Source organism: Dendrobates tinctorius, unplaced genomic scaffold (genome assembly GCF_039654945.1).
Source record: "Dendrobates tinctorius isolate UK_male_01 unplaced genomic scaffold, ASM3965494v1 ptg000102l, whole genome shotgun sequence".
In the NCBI taxonomy this organism is placed as follows: Eukaryota; Metazoa; Chordata; class Amphibia; order Anura; family Dendrobatidae; genus Dendrobates; species Dendrobates tinctorius.
The window spans coordinates 43244556-43263415 of NW_027361770.1; the positions used below are offsets into that span (position 1 = coordinate 43244556).

The following is an 18860-nucleotide window of genomic DNA, read 5'->3' on the forward strand; positions in this document are numbered from 1 at the left end:
TAAAATGTGTATTTGTATGGGAAAATTAAAATGATGTATTTTCTGTTAAAGTGTTGTTTTAGCTCCAAATTTGTAATTTTCATAATGGATAATAGAAGAAAACGGACCCCAAAATTTGTTACACAATTTCTTACTAACACAAAGATACTCTATGTGTGGTCAAAAACAGCTGTTTGAGCACATGGCAGGGCTCAGAAAGGTAACAGTGCTATATGATTTTTGGAGGGTAATTTTGTCTGGAATGGATTGTAGATGCTGTGTTGCATTTAAAGAGCCCTAACATGCCAAAAACAGCAGAAACGACTCAAAAGTGACCCCATTTTGCAAAATAGACCCCTCATAGAATTCATCTAGGGGTGTACTGGGCTTTTTAACCTACACGTAATTCACAAAAGTTTATAAAATGTGAAAAATAAAAATTATATTTTTAGAATTTACATGAGGGGTAATAGGAAAAAATGGACCCTATAATTTGTTGTGCAATTTTTAGCGAACATGGCTTGTGCTGGTCTACAATTTTGTCCCTGGTGTCCTTAGACAGCTGTTTGGACTTGGCCATGGTATGGAGGTTGAAGTATGATTAATTGAGTGTGTGGACAGGTGTTTTTTATAAACAAGTAAGGAGTTTAAAGGGAATCTGTCACCCTTTTTTTTACTATCAGCTGCCGCCACTAACATCAGGGGCTTATCTACAGCATACTGTAATGCTGTAGATAAGCCCCCGATGTAACCTGAAAGATAAGAAAAACACGTTTGATTATACTCACCGGAGGGGGTGGTCTGGTCCGATGGGTGTCGTGGTCCGGTCCAGCGCCTCCCATCTTCTTACGATGATGTCCTCTTCTTCTTGTCCTCTTGTGGCTCCGGCGCTGTAAGAAAAAGAGAGTCCTGATTTGGAGAGGTTCTCCTTCAGGCTGGCTTCCTTTGATCGGTTTCACTTGTGGCCACACGCGTTTCTTTTATTTTTTTCTTCACTCTTCCAACCTCAAACTCTCATCTGCAACTTTTTCCAAATGTTCTTCTGGAGGCCGCTCTCCGGAGCCGCTCCTCCTGCCTGGCAATCGCCACTTGTAAGAAAAAGAGAGTTCTGATTTGGAGAGTTGGAAGAGCCGGACAAAATTGCAGATAATTCCTCTTGAAGCTGAGGTTGTAGTTTATTCAGAGATACACGGCAAAACAGAACAGATAGTCAGAGAAGTTGAAATATGCGGGCAAAAACAGGGATTCAGACGGGCAGAGCTTCGCTAGGAAGTCTGGCGATGATAAGGCTCTGTGCCCTGGCCATGGTGAGGCACAGCGGCATGATGGCGATGGAATGGCCCCGAACAACAGTTACAGGGTCTTTTTATACATTATGCAAACAAGCTGTATACATATTATAGCAAAGGGCGTATATGGTTACATCATATCTTTTTGGACAAAGGAAAAAATGGCACAGCATTACATCAGTAATTAACTTTTTACCAGACTACATTAAGAAGCACATAAATCCACTATTATCTCTAGCTACTGTCATTAATCTTATTACTGCTTTTAGACTAAAACCCATAAATTCATACATTTGACAATTTCAGAAGTCTGTTTCCCACTAACTCTATCATGAATACACATATTCACCATATATTCGTTGGTTTTAGTTTCTCATTGCCCTGAGGCTGATCCAATTTACCTGTATACACATCTACTAAATTGGTTAATGGGCATAATCTCATTTTACATCCTCCATCTGCTTTTACAGAGTACATCATATTATTTCTATTGTAAAAGTTGAATATATTCTTTCCTAACTTTCCTAAGATGGCTGCCTCGTTGCTCATGGCAGCTCAGTATACTATAGCTGACCATTCTCTTACAAATCCCCCTCTTGTACTCTGTCCAGAGTACAACATACAGTGCTGTAATATTCACGGGTGAATTATTGAAAATAAGAATATTGAGGTAATTCAGGGCTTTATGCACATGTGTGTGGGCAAAAGTCCCTAACAAACACATAATAAAATAAAAAAAATAATTCAAATAGTCCCGAAAAAAATAAGTTGCACAATAGTTAAGTCTTTTGGTCTTTTTCTTCTCATTCTTTGGCTTCTGGATTTTCCTCATCTTCTCCCCCTCTCACACTATCAGAGTCCCACTGTATAGTGTGAAGCATCTTCTCCCGATCATCCAATAAATCCATGGTAAATCTTCGGCTGACCTGGAGAAAAAAGAAAAAAAAAAAGTGGAGTATCAGTCCTTTCCAGAAATCTCAGTAAAATAATTAAGAAATCTGCACTGATCGATATGAACAATTTTAACACCTTTGTAGCTTGAAATTTGAGCAAAGACTTAATCATTGTTGTTGGGATGTAAGGCTCTAGCCTTTCCCCTTTAATGAGCAGGGACACAAGGGAATTGAACAGAGATGAGTCTCCATCCTTCTCTTGTGCCTTTACGAGATCTTGAAGGAGAAAAAACAAGGGGGGCTCGTCCGGGATTTTTTAGTGACTGCAGCGATGACTTCTTGGGGATATTTGTCATCGCCCGTGAGTGCAGCTTCCTTGGCTGCGTGGTCTACATATGCATTGCCAAGGATGTGGGGGTCAGGAATCAACCTCTGGTGCCCTTTAATTTTACAGAAGGACCATAAATCGGGAATTCTTTTCCCCGCGGCTCAATTTGTTTAAGAATTTCTGCATGTTGCAAGGGCCTATTCTGTGAATCAACCATCCCCCTCAGGGCCCATACATTGAGATACAGGGTGAGTGATGAAACAACACTGAACATATTCATTGGCTCTGTACACACAAGAATGACCTGTAAAGCTGCTTCTAATTCAGCTCTCTGAGCAGAGAAATGACCAGGGAGTTTATACTGCAGCAGCAATTGCTTAGCTGGAAGCCACACAGCGAAGCCAGTGACGTAATGCCCCTCATGCCAGTATCGAGCTCCGTCGATATAGGCACAAGAAATTCCTTCTTGGAAATCTGCTCGGAAGGGGGAGGGAGTGACATTAGCCTGTTCAATTTGACAATCGTGACTTTTTCCTGCATATTGCATCATCTGAGCTAAATGATATTTCTCACCCACTTCAACTTGTAAGTCTCTAGTCTCAAAATCAATGATCCATTGGGCCATTCTCTGTGAATTAATACCTGAAGCTTTTCCTTTCAGCAAAGTTTTTAAAGTGACATGCGGGGTTTGTAAAATTAAAGGAGCAAACCCCACTATATGTCTCACTTGGTTCATAGTCCAGTGCACACCCAGTAGGTGCTTCATGCACTGAGTGAATCCTTTCTCCACGGCTGTAAGCAACCTAGAGTAGTAACCTAGGGCATACAACTGACTAGATACTTCTGGGCTTTCTTTGGGCCATTTTTGTAGAAGCACAGAAGAAATAGAGACATCACCGGTATAAGTCTGAATGTAAAAAGGCTGGGAAGGGTCAGGGTTAACCAATGCAGCAGCTGCCATAAGGGCGCGCTTCAATCCCTCAAAAGCCTGTAAAAGCCTCCCTCCACATTGACAGGTGCAAAATCATCATTAACATCTTTCAATAAATCATACAGCGGTTTAGCCAGATAAGCAAAATCTTCAATAAATTCTCTGGAAAAGTTGATAAGACCCAAAAATTTTCTGAGCTCAGTGATATTGGTTGGTATGGGAACAGCCTGAATAGCTTTAACCCTATCATGCATGGGTTTCTTTCCTTCTGCCGAGACAGACACACCCAGAAATTTAACCTCTGATTTCATTAATTGTACTTTGTCTAGACTCATTTTGAGTCCTGCCTCTTCTAAAGCCTGACAAACATTTTCAAGGGTCTCTTTGTGTTCACATTCATCGACAGTTTGAATCAATAGATCATCCACATACTGTAAGACTTTGTCTCCGTAACCAAGGGGCTCTAACACCTGAGCTAATGCCTGATGGAAATACACAGGAGAACTGTGAAATCCCATGGGCAGCCGCGTGAACTGGTATTGCACATTCTCAAAAGTGAATGCGAAGCGGAGGGCAGATTCAGGTGTTAGGGGTACTGAGAAAAAGCCATTTGCAATGTCTAAACAAGAAAACACGTTACAATCACTCCTCAGCTGTGACATAACTTCAGGGACAGATGCAACAAGGTGAGCAGCTGAGGGAGTGTACTTATTTACAAGTCTCAGGTCTACCACCATTCGAAAACTGCCATCTTCCTTTTTTACAGGTAGTATCGGACTGTTACATGGGGAATTTCCTTTCACAACAACACCTTGCTTTTCCAACTCACTGACTGCAACCCTTATGTAAGGGATGGCATCCTCAGGAATACGGTACTGACACTGGAAAGGTGGCAGTTTTTCACCATCAATTTTAACCTGAGTTTGCATTAACCCACAATCAGTTTTCTTTGAGAGCCACAATTCAGGGAACCTTTGCTTCAATTCATTTTTCAAAGCATCATTGTCAGTGTTTTCAACATTTTCATTAGCACCTAATCCGAAGCTAGCAATGGGTAATTTATGACTCTCCTCCTCCACAGGGACAATTACAGAACAGATAGTGGCTCCTTTGTTCCGCCACAGAACTTTGTTACATAAATCAACAACAATTCCCATTGCTCCCAAAACATCAGTTCCCAAAATAGTGGACCGTAACTGTGGGTTTACCCAAAAAGCGCATCGAAGACCCCTTTGCTTCGATCCCCTGTGTCCTGAAATCTCAGGTTCACTGTACGACTTTTTACTGCTTGAATACCGGAGCCCCCCAAAATCCTACCAAAATGGTAGTCTCAGGCAGTACAGGGGGTGACTGCAATTTGTGTCGTGTTACTGAAACTGAGGCTCCTGTATCGATGAGGATGTCTTCCCAAGGCAGCCCCTCTATTCTCCCTCTGACATAAGGTCTACCGTCCCCGCCCAGGGAAAGGGGGGCAAGGAGGGTAAGGGGAACAGGGGGGGCACTCCATCAATCAGTGTTACCTGCCGTGGGAAGCCCGAAAAATCCATCATCCCCATCTGAACATGGCTTCCGTCCAACAGCTGCCACCTCCGCCCCAAAGAGATCCTTAGTCAGGGTCCGGTCCTCATGTTCCCGTCGCTCCTTGATCAGGGGAGCACAGGGACGAGGAGGAGTGACCCCTCCCTGAATAGCATGGACCTCCGGGCGCGGATGAGTGAAAGCTATTGGGGAGGGAGCAGGAGCAGAAGGCTCCTGTGAGACTGGGTTAACCATTTGAAGACCGTTGTACTGCTGATACTGCCTAGGGTCATTCACTGCTGGATACGGAGGTCTAACTCCGAAAGGTGGTCTAGAGAACTCCCGGGGCTGTTGGGGATTAAATGGTGCCCGGGGTTCTAGGGATACCATCCCTGGCACAAGGTTGGGACAAAAACGTCTAACATGTCCTAGATGTCCACAAAAGTAACACAAGGGGGGCCTCTCATGGGATCCCGTGGGGGCTCTGCCGAACGGGACCTACCCATTCTCTGCAGCTGCGCATACCCCCCGGAACTCCTGGCCTCCCTGAATCAGCAGACACACCCCGAGGAGAATGGTACGCAAAAACATTAGGCTCATCACCCTTCACCTCGGATTGCATCGTCCTAACAAAACACTCCCTTACTTTCCTCCCAATTAGGCAACATTTTTTTTTTAATAAATTTAAGATGGACCAGGAACATTTGGCCTGGGATATTTTTCTCGGGCTTAAAGCAGCATCACACCTAACCTAGGGTCTGCGTGTGCTGGAGTTGTCGGGACAATATATCTTTCCTCAACTGTGTCTGCATAAGCTGGAGCTGTTGGGACACTATATCTTGTTATGTACTGCTTCACTTATTCTTCTAACTCTCTACTCCTGTCTACAACTGTATTTACATCAGCACTGTGTCTCGAAGCTGCAGTGTCCATCTGTGACATAACTGTTCTCAGCTGCTGCTGCTGCTGCTCGCACCCCTCCTCTCTGTGCTTCCGTGCTAGCTCCAGCATCTCACTCAGCTTTTCTAATCTCTCCCTATACGCTGCCCCTCCCCAGGTGATCATGTTAACATATTGCTATGTAAGCTGCCTATCAAGAGCCTGATCAAAAGTTATGACTGTCTTACACAAAGCCACTACTTGGCTATTAGCTTAACCTTGCGAATTTTTTCTATCTAGTTCCCTGTTCTCGGTGGTAAACCAATGCATACAATTTAACCACATGGTTTCCACATTAACCCCCTCCAGCTGGGGTGTGCCAGCATATTTCTCTGCCTGCTTCCGTAACCACTCCATATTTACAGTGGTCTACAAGGACAAATTTTACTCTGTTCTAGTATCAACAAATGCAATTTAAGCAAAGTTAGATACTCATACCTCTCTTGAATGGAAGACCTCCTGCCAGCTGTTTGGGGTCGACCAGATATCAAAAGAGGTGCAGCCGTGATTCCAGCCTCACTCGTTAGCTTGCCAGGCGTCTCCCCACGCCCTTTTAAAGCTTCTTGCTACCGGGCACAAAAAAATTCTCACGTCCTTGTAGATAGCTTCTTCTTAGTTACTCATCTTTTTATAGTTTTTTTCTTTGTCCATGGTTTTCTTAAAAAATCGGGCAGGCGGTCTCGAGCGATCACGAGAGGTTCTCCTTCAGGCTGGCTTCCTTTGATCGGTTTCACTTGTGGCCACACGCGTTTCTTTTATTTTTTTCTTCACTCTTCCAACCTCAAACTCTCATCTGCAACTTTTTCCAAATGTTCTTCTGGAGGCCGCTCTCCGGAGCCGCTCCTCCTGCCTGGCAATCGCCACTTGTAAGAAAAAGAGAGTTCTGATTTGGAGAGTTGGAAGAGCCGGACAAAATTGCAGATAATTCCTCTTGAAGCTGAGGTTGTAGTTTATTCAGAGATACACGGCAAAACAGAACAGATAGTCAGAGAAGTTGAAATATGCGGGCAAAAACAGGGATTCAGACGGGCAGAGCTTCGCTAGGAAGTCTGGCGATGATAAGGCTCTGTGCCCTGGCCATGGTGAGGCACAGCGGCATGATGGCGATGGAATGGCCCCGAACAACAGTTACAGGGTCTTTTTATACATTATGCAAACAAGCTGTATACATATTATAGCAAAGGGCGTATATGGTTACATCATATCTTTTTGGACAAAGGAAAAAATGGCACAGCATTACATCAGTAATTAACTTTTTACCAGACTACATTAAGAAGCACATAAATCCACTATTATCTCTAGCTACTGTCATTAATCTTATTACTGCTTTTAGACTAAAACCCATAAATTCATACATTTGACAATTTCAGAAGTCTGTTTCCCACTAACCCTATCATGAATACACATATTCACCATATATTCGTTGGTTTTAGTTTCTCATTGCCCTGAGGCTGATCCAATTTACCTGTATACACATCTACTAAATTGGTTAATGGGCATAATCTCATTTTACATCCTCCATCTGCTTTTACAGAGTACATCATATTATTTCTATTGTAAAAGTTGAATATATTCTTTCCTAACTTTCCTAAGATGGCTGCCTCGTTGCTCATGGCAGCTCAGTGTCAGCGCCGGGATTTTTTCTCTAATCACCAACCTCGGGTAAAGCTCATTTAGAGCTTCTCTTACCTAGGATCCTAGGAATGGAGACGTAAAAAGAGAGACACAGGAGGCTTGTCTTTCAAGTTAATCTCTCCCCTTTATTAAGATGGGTACTTCTTTTATAGGATCACAAAAGAGGAAATAGACAAATATAGACAATTTCCGTGATATTATGTAACAATTGCGAAATGATGGATAATTGGCAAAAACAATAGTTATATAACAGATATGACAAAATGATATATTATGTGTCTAATTGGGGATGACGGGAATATGGCACTTCCTTGATATCAATTTAACAATTCGTGGAACTGCATCCGGTAATACTAATAGGCCAGAATACTTGGCCTTGACATTTTAGACATTATTCTAAGAAAAGAGAGAATTTTGGAACTGACCACTTGGCAGAATTTTCTAACCACGTAGACAGATGATAACAATTAAAATAGTGTCATGGGTTACAAGTTGTTTTTCAGTTATTTTTCTGTTCTATAGAAACTAAGATTAACCATTTCTTTGACAACTCCCCTCTTTTTATCATTCTGTCTACCTACCTCTATCTATCCTTGCCTTTATCCGAGGCCTGCAAGATAACCCTACTTCACAAAATACACGGCTTGTCCTATGTATATCATGGGATACCAGTCCTGCTGCGTATCCATTCGGGTTATACCTGGAAATCAGACCTTCTTCTTACAGATTTTATTGAGGGAAGTTATGTCTATTTTGTGAGTAACGAGACATAGTAAATTCATAATTATGGTAATATATTGTAACATATATTTTGATATATTGATATGTATATATATATTTTATATCTTTATTCATTAGTAATTGTTAATCATTTAATCATTTGAAGTCCATAATGCATGTAATCTTCATCGTTGTAGTTCTTCCTGAAGTTCTTCTCTTTATCTTTGTTCAAACCAGTGGTTTTCCACAATGCATACAATCAGCCAAGTCCACTGACGTTTGCTTGTTGCAGAATATACATTTACGCTGAACAGTGGTTATAAAGGTTGTCATCACTTGTGTTTGATTGATTCCTGAATTGGCCTCAATTTTGGCACTACCTTTTCCTGGAAAACATTTACAATTAGAACCAAGAATTTTCCTTATGAGCAGAACAAATAGTCTTATCATTACAGCAATAACCAATATTACAAAAACTGCTTGAATTAAAAAATGAATTATTCCTGATATCCATCCGCCTATCCCCTTAAACAGATTTAAAGGATTTAACCATGCGAGCCATTCAGGGAAGGGCAAATCTTCTAAGGCATTAACCTTTCGTATTCCTTCCTTGATCAGCCTGGCTTGTTCTATATCATGAGTAACTCTCATCAATCCAGATGGATCGATATAGTGACAGCATGCGGGTCCCACTACCTGACAGAATCCCCCTTGAGATGCCGTAAGATAGTCAAGCACCATAGAATGTTGATTAGTTATAACAATGAGCTGTCTCATATAAGCAGATTCTACATTAATGGCATCAAATAGATACTCTGTCACATTATCAAAAATATCACCCAATTCTTCTATCATCTGAGCATTTCTTAAAGTTCCGAACATAACTCCCAAAGGACCAGTAAGAACCATCCCTGTCTTAAGGTACCATGGGGTATGCATTAGATGCTTAGGTGGCTGGGGTGAGGGTGCACTGCGTTTCGCTATCATGTGACCAGGAACATTTTTATAAGGAAAGTCATTCTCATTCCATACCCAGGTGGCTGGCTCTAATTTAGCTAGTGTACATGCACCTTCGGCTCCTTTAGGAATCCATCTATATGCATTACTTCCACAGACTACATAAACTCCTTTTGGTAATTCAAACTGAAATTCATTAAGGAAAGCTATCGCTATTGAAACCAACCGAGTAGTGTCAGTATAAAGGCACCAAGAATCATGTAAATCTGTAGTAACTGCCCTATAATATCGTAATGGTTGGCATTCCGGTTCTGTATTGAGGCTTATAGACATTTCAGCTGCTCCATCTCCATACTGACCTTCTCTGGTTTCTTCATCTACATGAACCGCCTCTCTTGCAGTGCACTGTGTTGTATTGCCATAAAGGAATGAATGATTCCTTGTCCAATTAGTATCATGTAGGAATCGTTCCAAACACACCTGGTCACTGCAAATTTGTTTATCTCCCAGAGAAAAGGGAGTTTTTACTGCAAAGCTAAGTTTTAGCTCCTGATCGGGCACTTTCCCTATATAATTTTTATCAGTAGCCTTGTTTCCCCAGTTTCCATCATATTCCTTAAATTCGAATAGATTGATCGGCCGTTTATCTACAGGTTCCTGTCTCCTAGTGAGATTTATTTGAAACCATGGCTGCCTTGTCCAACCTGTAATAGGCAAGGCAGCAGAGGTCTGACTCTGTTGTTCAGCCAGATTAAGGGCCCGCATTTCCCAACACCCTCCCCTGAACAGCTCCTCCTCTGTTAGTGGAGTTACGAAATATGGCATAGTTTTTGCAGCAATGGGGGCATGAGAACAAATCCAACAATTGGATAAATTTCGGACCTGAGCAATATAGCTATGGTACTGGACAAATTTATTAGCCCACTGTTTTGATACATCACTATCCCATGGTTCAAAAACATCATTATCTTTTTTACATTGCATAGACGACATCACAGTGAGAAGCAAGAATGGATAGTACTTCCCAAATTCCATCCTTCTTAGTTTCTGTGGAACTTCTTGCAGTGAGAAGCGTGAATCCAGGTGGTTTTTCCCTCCAGCTTAACAGATGTAGGCGTGGTCAGCTGGACCTGGTAGGGTCCTTCAAAGCGAGGATCCAGACTTTTCCTTAGATGCTTTCGCGTCACCACCCAATCTCCAGGCTTAAGATCATGTGAGCCTGATAAGGAGGACGGATCTGGAAGGGAACTGAAAACACGCGCATGAATTTGCTGTAACACCTGTTGTAACGCGCCTACATAGGCCGTCATATTTGAATGAGAGGCCTGCATCTGCTGGGGAAAGTACAATCCTGTCTTTGGAGGGCTCCCAAACAACACTTCATATGGACTTAAACTTGTCTTTCGGTTGGGAGTTACCCTAACAGTGTACAATGCAATGGGAAGACACTCAGTCCATGGTTTACCTGTCTCTGCCATTGCCTTTTGAATTTTCAATTTCAGTGTACCATTTAACCTTTCCACCCTGCCACTCCTCTGAGGGTGATAGGGAGTATGAAAAGATTGTTCTATCCCTAAGGCTCGAGTGATTCCTTGGCACACCTGTGAAGTAAAGTGACTACCTCGGTCACTTTCGATTACCTCTGGTACTCCAAATCTGCAAACAACTTCTGATATCAACTTTTTAACCACAGTACGTGCATTTGCATGAGCACAAGGCCATGCTTCTGGCCAATTTGAGAAAAGATCCACACATACCAGCACATATTCATAGTTGCCTACCCTTGGAAGCTGAATGAAATCAATCTGCAGTCGCTGAAAAGGGTACAATGGCCTCGGGGTGCACTTTAGTGGCACCTTTACTGTTTTTCCCACGTTGTGGCATGCGCAGATTACACATCCCTGTACGAATTTTGCAGCAGCATAATGGAACCCTGGTGCGACCCAACTTGCTTTTACCTGACTTACCATTCCATCCTTGGATTGATGGGTTATTCCATGGGAGAGGGAGCAGACCATAGGGTACAATGCCCTGGGCAAACAATACCTATCATCCGCTCTCCACAATCCATCTTCTTCCTTCGCACCTGAGTGCCTTTGCCATCCCTCCTTTTCTGGTGCAGAGGCCTGATCTTGCAGGTTCTGAAGTAATTGTAGATCCACCTCCCCCGACACCTGTACAGTGTATGTTCCTGCGGGAAGAGGGAATAAAGCAGCAGTCTTGGCTGCAATATCAGCTCGGTTATTACCTTCAGCTTCCTTAGTGCGCTCCTTTGTGTGAGCTTGCACTTTTACTACAGCAACTTTCTTAGGCAGCTCCAATGCTCTAAGGAGCTGGGCCACCAATTCTGCATTTTTAATGGGTTTACCAGAGGAACCAACAAACTTTCTGCTCTTCCATATGGGACCATAATCATGGCATATGCCAAATGCATAGCGGCTATCTTTGAAGATATTTGCTGTCAAATGTTCAGCGATTACACACGCCTCAGCGAGTGCTTTCAATTCAGCTTCCTGTGCAGACATTTCGGCTGGCAGTGCTTCACTTTTTACCACCTCATGCTGATCTACAATTGCATATCCTGTATAAGGTACACCATTTTGATAATACCGTGATCCGTCTACATACAACTCTAAGTCTGCATTAGAAATTGGTGTCTCTTGCACATTGGCAAGTGGTTGTGTTTCTGCCTCCATAAGCTCAAAGCAATCATGCTGAGCTTCAATTAATTCTGAATCATCAGTGTCTGGTAGCAAAGTAGCGGGGTTCAAAACTGTACACCTTTTTATAGTCACATTTGGGGGTGTAAGCAGAGCCACTTCATACTTTGTTAACCTATTCATGGACAAATGTTTTGTCCTTGCCTGGAGCAGTAGCTCCTGCACAGAGTGTGGTACCAGAATTTCCAAGGGATTGTCTAGCACCAAGTCTGCAACTTTTTCCTTCAGTATTGCACAAGCTGCGACTGCTCTGATGCATGTTGGTGCTCCCTGTGCTACTGTGTCAAGTTTGGCTGAATAATATCCTAGGGGGCGATGCTTCCCTCCATGTTGTTGTGTAAGCACCCCTTTAGCATGTCCCCCTGATTCATGACAGTACAAACGGAAAGGCAGGCCATAGTTTGGGATTCCTAGGGCCGGTGCAGAGACGATGGCTTCCTTCAGATTTTGGAACCCCTCTTTGGCTTCCGAGGTCAGCTGGTACGGCTGCCCTTTATTACATGCGGATAACACGTCAAAGAGAGGCTGCATCATTTGCGATGCAGCAGGAATCCATTCTCTGCAGTAACCAATCAATCCCAAAAATGTTCTCAGTGCAGTATTTGAGGTAGGCTCAATGGCTTGGCTTATGGCCTTTTTCCTCTGTAAAGTTATATGTTTTAATTGGAATGAAATGCAATGTCCCAAGAAAATGACCTTTTCCTTCGCTATCTGTAATTTGTCTTTTGACACCTTGCATCCTTCATGATACAAGAATATCAGTAATGAAGCAGTTTTCTTTAGACACACTTGCCTATCTGGGGTACAAAGAAGTAAGTCATCCACGTACTGTATCAACTGCACATCTTCCCTCTCAGGGTGCCAAGAAAGAAGGATTCCTGCCATTGCCTCGGAAAATACAGAAGGGGAAGTAGCTCCCCCTTGAGGCAGTCGTGTCCAACAGTACTGCTTGCCAGCATGTGTAAAAGCAAACAGCATTTGGCTTTCTTCGTCAATTGGCACCGAGAAAAAAGCATTGCTTAGATCAATAACAGTAAAACATTTTGCATTACTTGGAATCTGATTCAACAAGGTATGAGGATTTGGCACAATAGGTATGTCCACTATCATTAGTTTGTTAATTTCCCTTAAATCATGTACCATCCGGTACACCGCAGGTTGCCCTGCCACAGTCTGCTTCTTCTTTATCGGAAAAAGAGGTGTATTAAAAATGGATTTTTTCTCCTTTAGTATACCTGCCTTCAGATAGGTGGATACCTGTGCAGAAATAGCCTCAGTTTGTTCTTTACTCAGCGGGTATTGTCGAATACGTACTGGTACAGCTCCTGGTTTCAACTTAATAGAAACAGGTGTTATTTTTAACAAACCCACATCTGTTTTATCTTTTACCCATAGTGCAGCTGGCATTTGCTCAAGCATCTGCAGTATCTCCTCATCTTGCTCAACCTGTTGTTTTTCCTGTTCTTCTAACCGCATCATGGACATCACCGTGGACATTGCTTCTTCCGATAAAGGGCCTGAAACAGTAATTCCCTTTTTTCCAAATTTAATGATTGCATTGACAGCATTTAAAATATCAGCTCCTATCAAATTCAGGGGGCATTTTTCTGATACTAACAATTGGGCACATAAGTCAGTAGTTTGAGCTATTCGTACATTCATAGGTTCTGTCTCATACAAAGGATGAACCACTCCCTCTGCTCCTATTCCCTTCACCGTTTTCCCTGTCATGAATCGTTGTGGCATATCTTGTTTTCTTATAATAGTACGGCTCGCCCCCGTATCAATTAAACATTTCAATTGCTTCCCATTGGGAAGTTGTAATTGGGTTGTGGCCCTTGGACCATCCCTAGGGGGAACCACTATTACAGAATCATATTGGGGCTGCCAAGTTCCTAATCTGACAAATTTCCTGCCTCATCAGTTGCTACCAGTGAAACACGAGTCTGCTCTGGGTTAGTTGCTCTATTCCTGAAACAATTCCTTTTGAGGTGCCCTCTCTGGCCACATTCATAGCAAAGCCCTTTCCGTCTGCACTCCTCTGGGTCTATTACCCCATCTCTCCTTTTTCTGTCTCCTCCCGCAGCTCTGTTATGTATGCCTGATGCTTGGACCGCAGTTCTGACAGCATTATTAAAGGCATCAGGGGGTATATTTACCATGACAGGCACCGGCTTCTGCTGTTTTTTTACTTTGCGATTATTAATTTGGGCTTCTATCCCCCGGAATACAGGAAGAGAATTCTCCAAGGTAGCAAATACACATTCAGGTCTTACTTTCATCACTTCAGCTCTCAAGTCCTCTCTTAATCCAGTTATAAACATGCTTTTCAGAAACCTAGCTTCCCTAGGATTTTTCAGGTCATAGTCATGGTCTGTGAATGCTGCTGCACACCTTGCATGTTCATCTGGTTCTTGAAATACTTCAGGCAACCCTGAGGTCAACTCTTCTGTTAGCTGCTTGGCTACTACATGTAACCTTGCTATAAACTGTCGCCCTGATTCTCTAGTTTTCTTATCCTCTGGAACTTCATGTATCGTATTAATATCTGCCGGGACTGCCCTCACCTTCTCAAGCAAAGGCACTCCAGCCGATATTCGACACAGTGGTTCCAGATCATTCCAAGCTGCGTCATAATTATCAGCTACCCCTTCTACTGCTCTATAGAATCCTAAGGGATTCTTGTAGGGATCGGGGAAGCTGGTTGCCATGGCTAACTGTTCAGATCTACTCCATGGCTTATACCACGTAGTGGTATCTACTTTTTCCTCATCCTCTCCGTCATCTGTTGGTCTGCTTGTAGTCTGAGTTATCACAGGGAAGCTGCTGACTGTGGCTTTTCTCTCAGCCCTACTGCAAAAATCACATTCTATCTTCCCTTTCTCCTGTGGCTTATTACACCTATTACAAATCCAAGTAAGGGATCTCATAGCTCTATTTGAATAACCCTGAGTATCCTCACTTTGCTGGTGTTTGTCCTCACATCTCCACTCATTATTTTCCCTAATCAACTTTAGCTTAGCCACCTGTGAACTACCTTGAGAGGGACTGGGTGTCATTTGCAATCTAAAATCATCCCCACTTCCCCCTGAAACCTCCCGTCCTCCCTGTCCAGAACTTTTTATTGGGGTGGAAAAACTATCTAGGGATTCCCTTGGAAGTGCAGGGTATTGATTTGTAACCGAATATGTAGGAGGAGAAGATTCAAAAGTTGCTGCAGATGCAGAGATGCAGGAGGAATCATTCTCTCCTCCACATACTGAATAAATGGGGTCCCTGGTGTCTGATAAATCACTGGTATCTGACCAGAATGGAGTCCTGACATATGAAAATCTGGTGGAGACAAAAATGATGGTGAAGAAAAATAAGGCACAGTACTAGCCGTCGCTGCTTCAGTGGACATAGATTCTATGTCCTTTCCACTAATGATTCTTTCCCTTATAGGGCTACAACTACTTGTAACTTTTGAATCACTGACTGAGACTTCCTCTCTCTCACTCAAAGGGGCGGAGGGAGCCGTGGACACAGGCTGTCGTTGTAAAGGAGGGGCTGTTGCTTGTCCCTGCGCTATTAGATTTCTCCCTCTTCTATTCTGGGCGAACTCACTCTCGTCATCATCATTATCAGTATTAAAATATGGATCATGCTGCTCAGCCGTTCTCATCCAAGCAGCCACTTGTTCCTCATAATCATGCCTCTCGATCCACTTATCATGCTCTTTGCTAAATCGTTTCCATCTCTCAACGTCTAAACACCCATTCTCCGGCATCCCTGCTTGCTTTAAAATTTTTGTAGCATTTTTAACCGCTTTTTGCCCATGTTCCAAGCGCACCAGGTCCCTCATTTTATATCTTGGATCTGTGTTTCGTCCTGGCCTGGTAAACTTAGTACCCATAGCAAAAAGCTATCTGAATCAGAAGCTGTCAAGGTCAGCCACCTCCTATCTTCAGCTCTGTCTGTCTGTTTCAGAAACTGTCACGGTCGGCTACTCCTATCTTCAGTTCTGACTATCTATATCGGAAACCGTCACGGTCAGCTACTCCTATCTTCAGTTACGATATCTAGCAGGATCCCACTGGTCGATTATGATGTCCAGCAGTCTCTGCTTCTAAAGTAACAAGCTGAACTTGTACTTTCTGTTCTGCCCTGATTCTACTACACACCTTGTAGAACAGGTAACTATAAGTTGCTACAAACAATATTATTCCAAAAGCAAGCCCTACATATTCCTTATACATCAGAATCAGATCCTGAGTTTTCACTAGACTCTGAGCATGTCAAATCTATTCCTGAGTCTATTTCAGAGAGATCAAAATAGTATTCATGTGAGACTATATCTTGCCACCTTGGCATGTACCATCTAGTCTCTAAGATGTATGACCAACTTTTCAATAATGCATGAGGGTGTGGCACTATATGACAGGAAAATACTCGGTACAATTTATTTGCTCTTCTGTACTGATGAGGAACAACTGGCGTTAAATGTACTCTTTCCAAAAACCAATCAGACCCTACTCTTCTCACCCTTTTTTGACAAATCGTACCTGAACACAAACAACTTCCACACGGCATGTACAAGTAACACGTACACTTCACAAACTAGTATTCATCTCAAAGTGTCTCAAAGCCACCAGACAGTAACTGGCTCCTGTACTTCCAAATCTTCGCAATACCTCTGCTATCTCACAATTGACCGGGGTATCTCGAGGCACTCTAAAATGAATATTTATAGTCAAAATATACACTCTCACAGATCCAAGCCAGGTTATGGCAGCCCACCAGCCAACTCCTCCCGTGATTTTTCCCTCAGTCTTCCAGTAACGTGGGGTCGCATCTGTCTGCAAACTCTTTATAACTATACTTTGAACACACTGATCACAGGACATTTATCAACCAATTCTTATCCTTTTACTACTTAGCTTATTCTTTCTACTACTTAGCAACTAGCCAAGCAACAAAAACACAAAATAACATAATCCACCAACCAAAGAAAAACCAGAATAGCAATCAAAGTGAGAAGGGTGGAACATGTATAACACAACATTACTTTCTATTTTCAGTTCTGCCTTCTACATATAACACCCATTCAACTCACACCCCTTTCAAGATTTAAGATCATTCATGAGAAAAAAAAAAAAAAAAAAATTTTTAGCAGCACTTTTGATCTGTTGCCCGGTCTTGTACTGGCAATGCAATATCAAGCACACAAAATTAGAATGTTAGGATGGTTAGTATTTTTAGACAGATAAACAAATATAAATATACAACCACAAACAATACAAACTACATTAAAGTCAAGAGACAAAAGATTAAAGCCAAGGAACAAAAGAAACAAAACAAGCAAAAAAAATTAAAAAACTTAAAATAAAAAAAAAATAAAACAAACCTTAATTTTTGTTACCCGAGGGGATTCCCATTCAAAGATCCAGACAGACTGACCTACCTACCCTGTCTTAGGGAGACAAGAAAGGATGCGAGCCAAAATGGCTCACGTACCCGGGTCTCCTTTCTGTTCTCCCCCCGACAGAGCAAGGCAATCCTTTTCAGTCCAAATTGATAGTTAAAGGGGAATTCAATCTCGCTGGGGCCTCCAAGTTTGTCAGCGCCGGGATTTTTCTCTAATCACCAACCTCGGGTAAAGCTCATTTAGAGCTTCTCTTACCTAGGATCCTAGGAATGGAGACGTAAAAAGAGAGACACAGGAGGCTTGTCTTTCAAGTTAATCTCTCCCCTTTATTAAGATAGGTACTTCTTTTATAGGATCACAAAAGAGGAAATAGACAAATATAGACAATTTCCGTAATATTATGTAACAATTGCGAAATGATGGATAATTGGCAAAAACAATAGTTATATAACAGATATGACAAAATGATATATTATGTGTCTAATTGGGGATGACGGGAATATGGCACTTCCTTGATATCAATTTAACAATTCGTGGAACTGCATCCGGTAATACTAATAGGCCAGAATACTTGGCCTTGACATTTTAGACATTATTCTAAGAAAAGAGAGAATTTTGGAACTGACCACTTGGCAGAATTGTCTAACCACGTAGACAGATGATAACAATTAAAATAGTGTCATGGGTTACAAGTTGTTTTTCAGTTATTTTTCTGTTCTATAGAAACTAAGATTAAGGCTACTTTCACACATCAGGTTTTCGGCGTCAGGTGCGATCCGGCGTCGTGCCGGAACGCCGGATCCGGCAAATGTTTTGTAAAACCGGATGTGACGGATCCGGTTTTCTGCGGGATCCGTCTTTTTCTTGACAGACAAAACCGGATCCGTCTCATCCGGTTCATCCGTTTTTCTATCCGTTTTTCGACGGATTACGCCGGATCCGGTTTTTAAAATTGACCCTTGTGGCCTTCCGAACGGGATTGGCTACTGGAAAACTATATATAGCATGTTCCTACAGCCCTTCTTTGACAGGTTGTAGAGGAGAAAGTGCAGGTTGGAGAGAAGAGCAAGTTACTGGCGTAGATGGATGTTGTCATTGGAAATATTTTGAAGAATTTGGCATATTTTATAGCGGAGGCGAATCGTTTGAGGGTGATTGTTCTGGAGAAGGAGAGAGCGAGACAGCAGCGCATCAGGCATCGTAGACGACGTTTGAGGATCCACCCCATCACAGCCAAGAGAATGACGCGTGGAGTCTATTCTACACTCTGCATGGACCTTCGACGAAACCCGGATAAATTTTTTGGATATGTTAGGATGAAAATGGAGAATTTTGATTACTTGGTGGAGCGCATTGCACACCTCATAAGAAAAGCGGACACCTATTGCCGCTTCTCTGTTTCACCCGCAGAGCGTCTGATGGTGACTTTAAGGTAAGCCACATTTATTGGATATGCTCGCATCAGAGCACACTTTCACTGCAATCTTGTTGGTGGTAGTTTGTATCTCCAAGTGTTATAGGTCAGTTTTGGTATGTAATGCTGT

At 42.4% G+C, this 18860-nt stretch overlaps 1 protein-coding gene across 2 annotated transcripts; it reads right to left on the reverse strand.

The window, feature by feature from the left end:
• Positions 1-8274: 8274 nt before the first annotated feature.
• LOC141099796 (endogenous retrovirus group PABLB member 1 Env polyprotein-like) lies at positions 8275-17633 on the reverse strand. Of its 2 annotated transcripts, XM_073587863.1 has the most exons (3): positions 17572-17633; positions 10391-10437; positions 8275-10272 (listed from the first exon to the last, which is right to left on the reverse strand). In XM_073587863.1, exons 2-3 carry the CDS (start codon positions 10400-10402, stop codon positions 8461-8463), a joined length of 1824 nt encoding a protein of 607 aa, XP_073443964.1. In that variant the 5' UTR covers positions 10403-10437; positions 17572-17633; the 3' UTR covers positions 8275-8460. The 2 variants fall into 2 exon arrangements, with proteins under 2 accessions (XP_073443964.1, XP_073443963.1); XM_073587862.1 differs by lacking the exon at positions 17572-17633 and having other exon boundaries at positions 10391-11641.
• Between the last annotated feature and the right edge of the window lie 1227 nt (positions 17634-18860).

Coding starts and splice junctions, on each gene's coding strand:
- LOC141099796 (XM_073587862.1), bottom strand. CDS start 10,453: ATGCGCGTGTTTTCAGTTCCCTTCCAGATCCGTCCTCCTTATCAGGCT. Junction 10,273..10,390: donor AGGCTCACATGATCTTAAGC/CTGGAGATTGGG, acceptor GGGAAAAACCAC/CTGGATTCACGCTTCTCACT.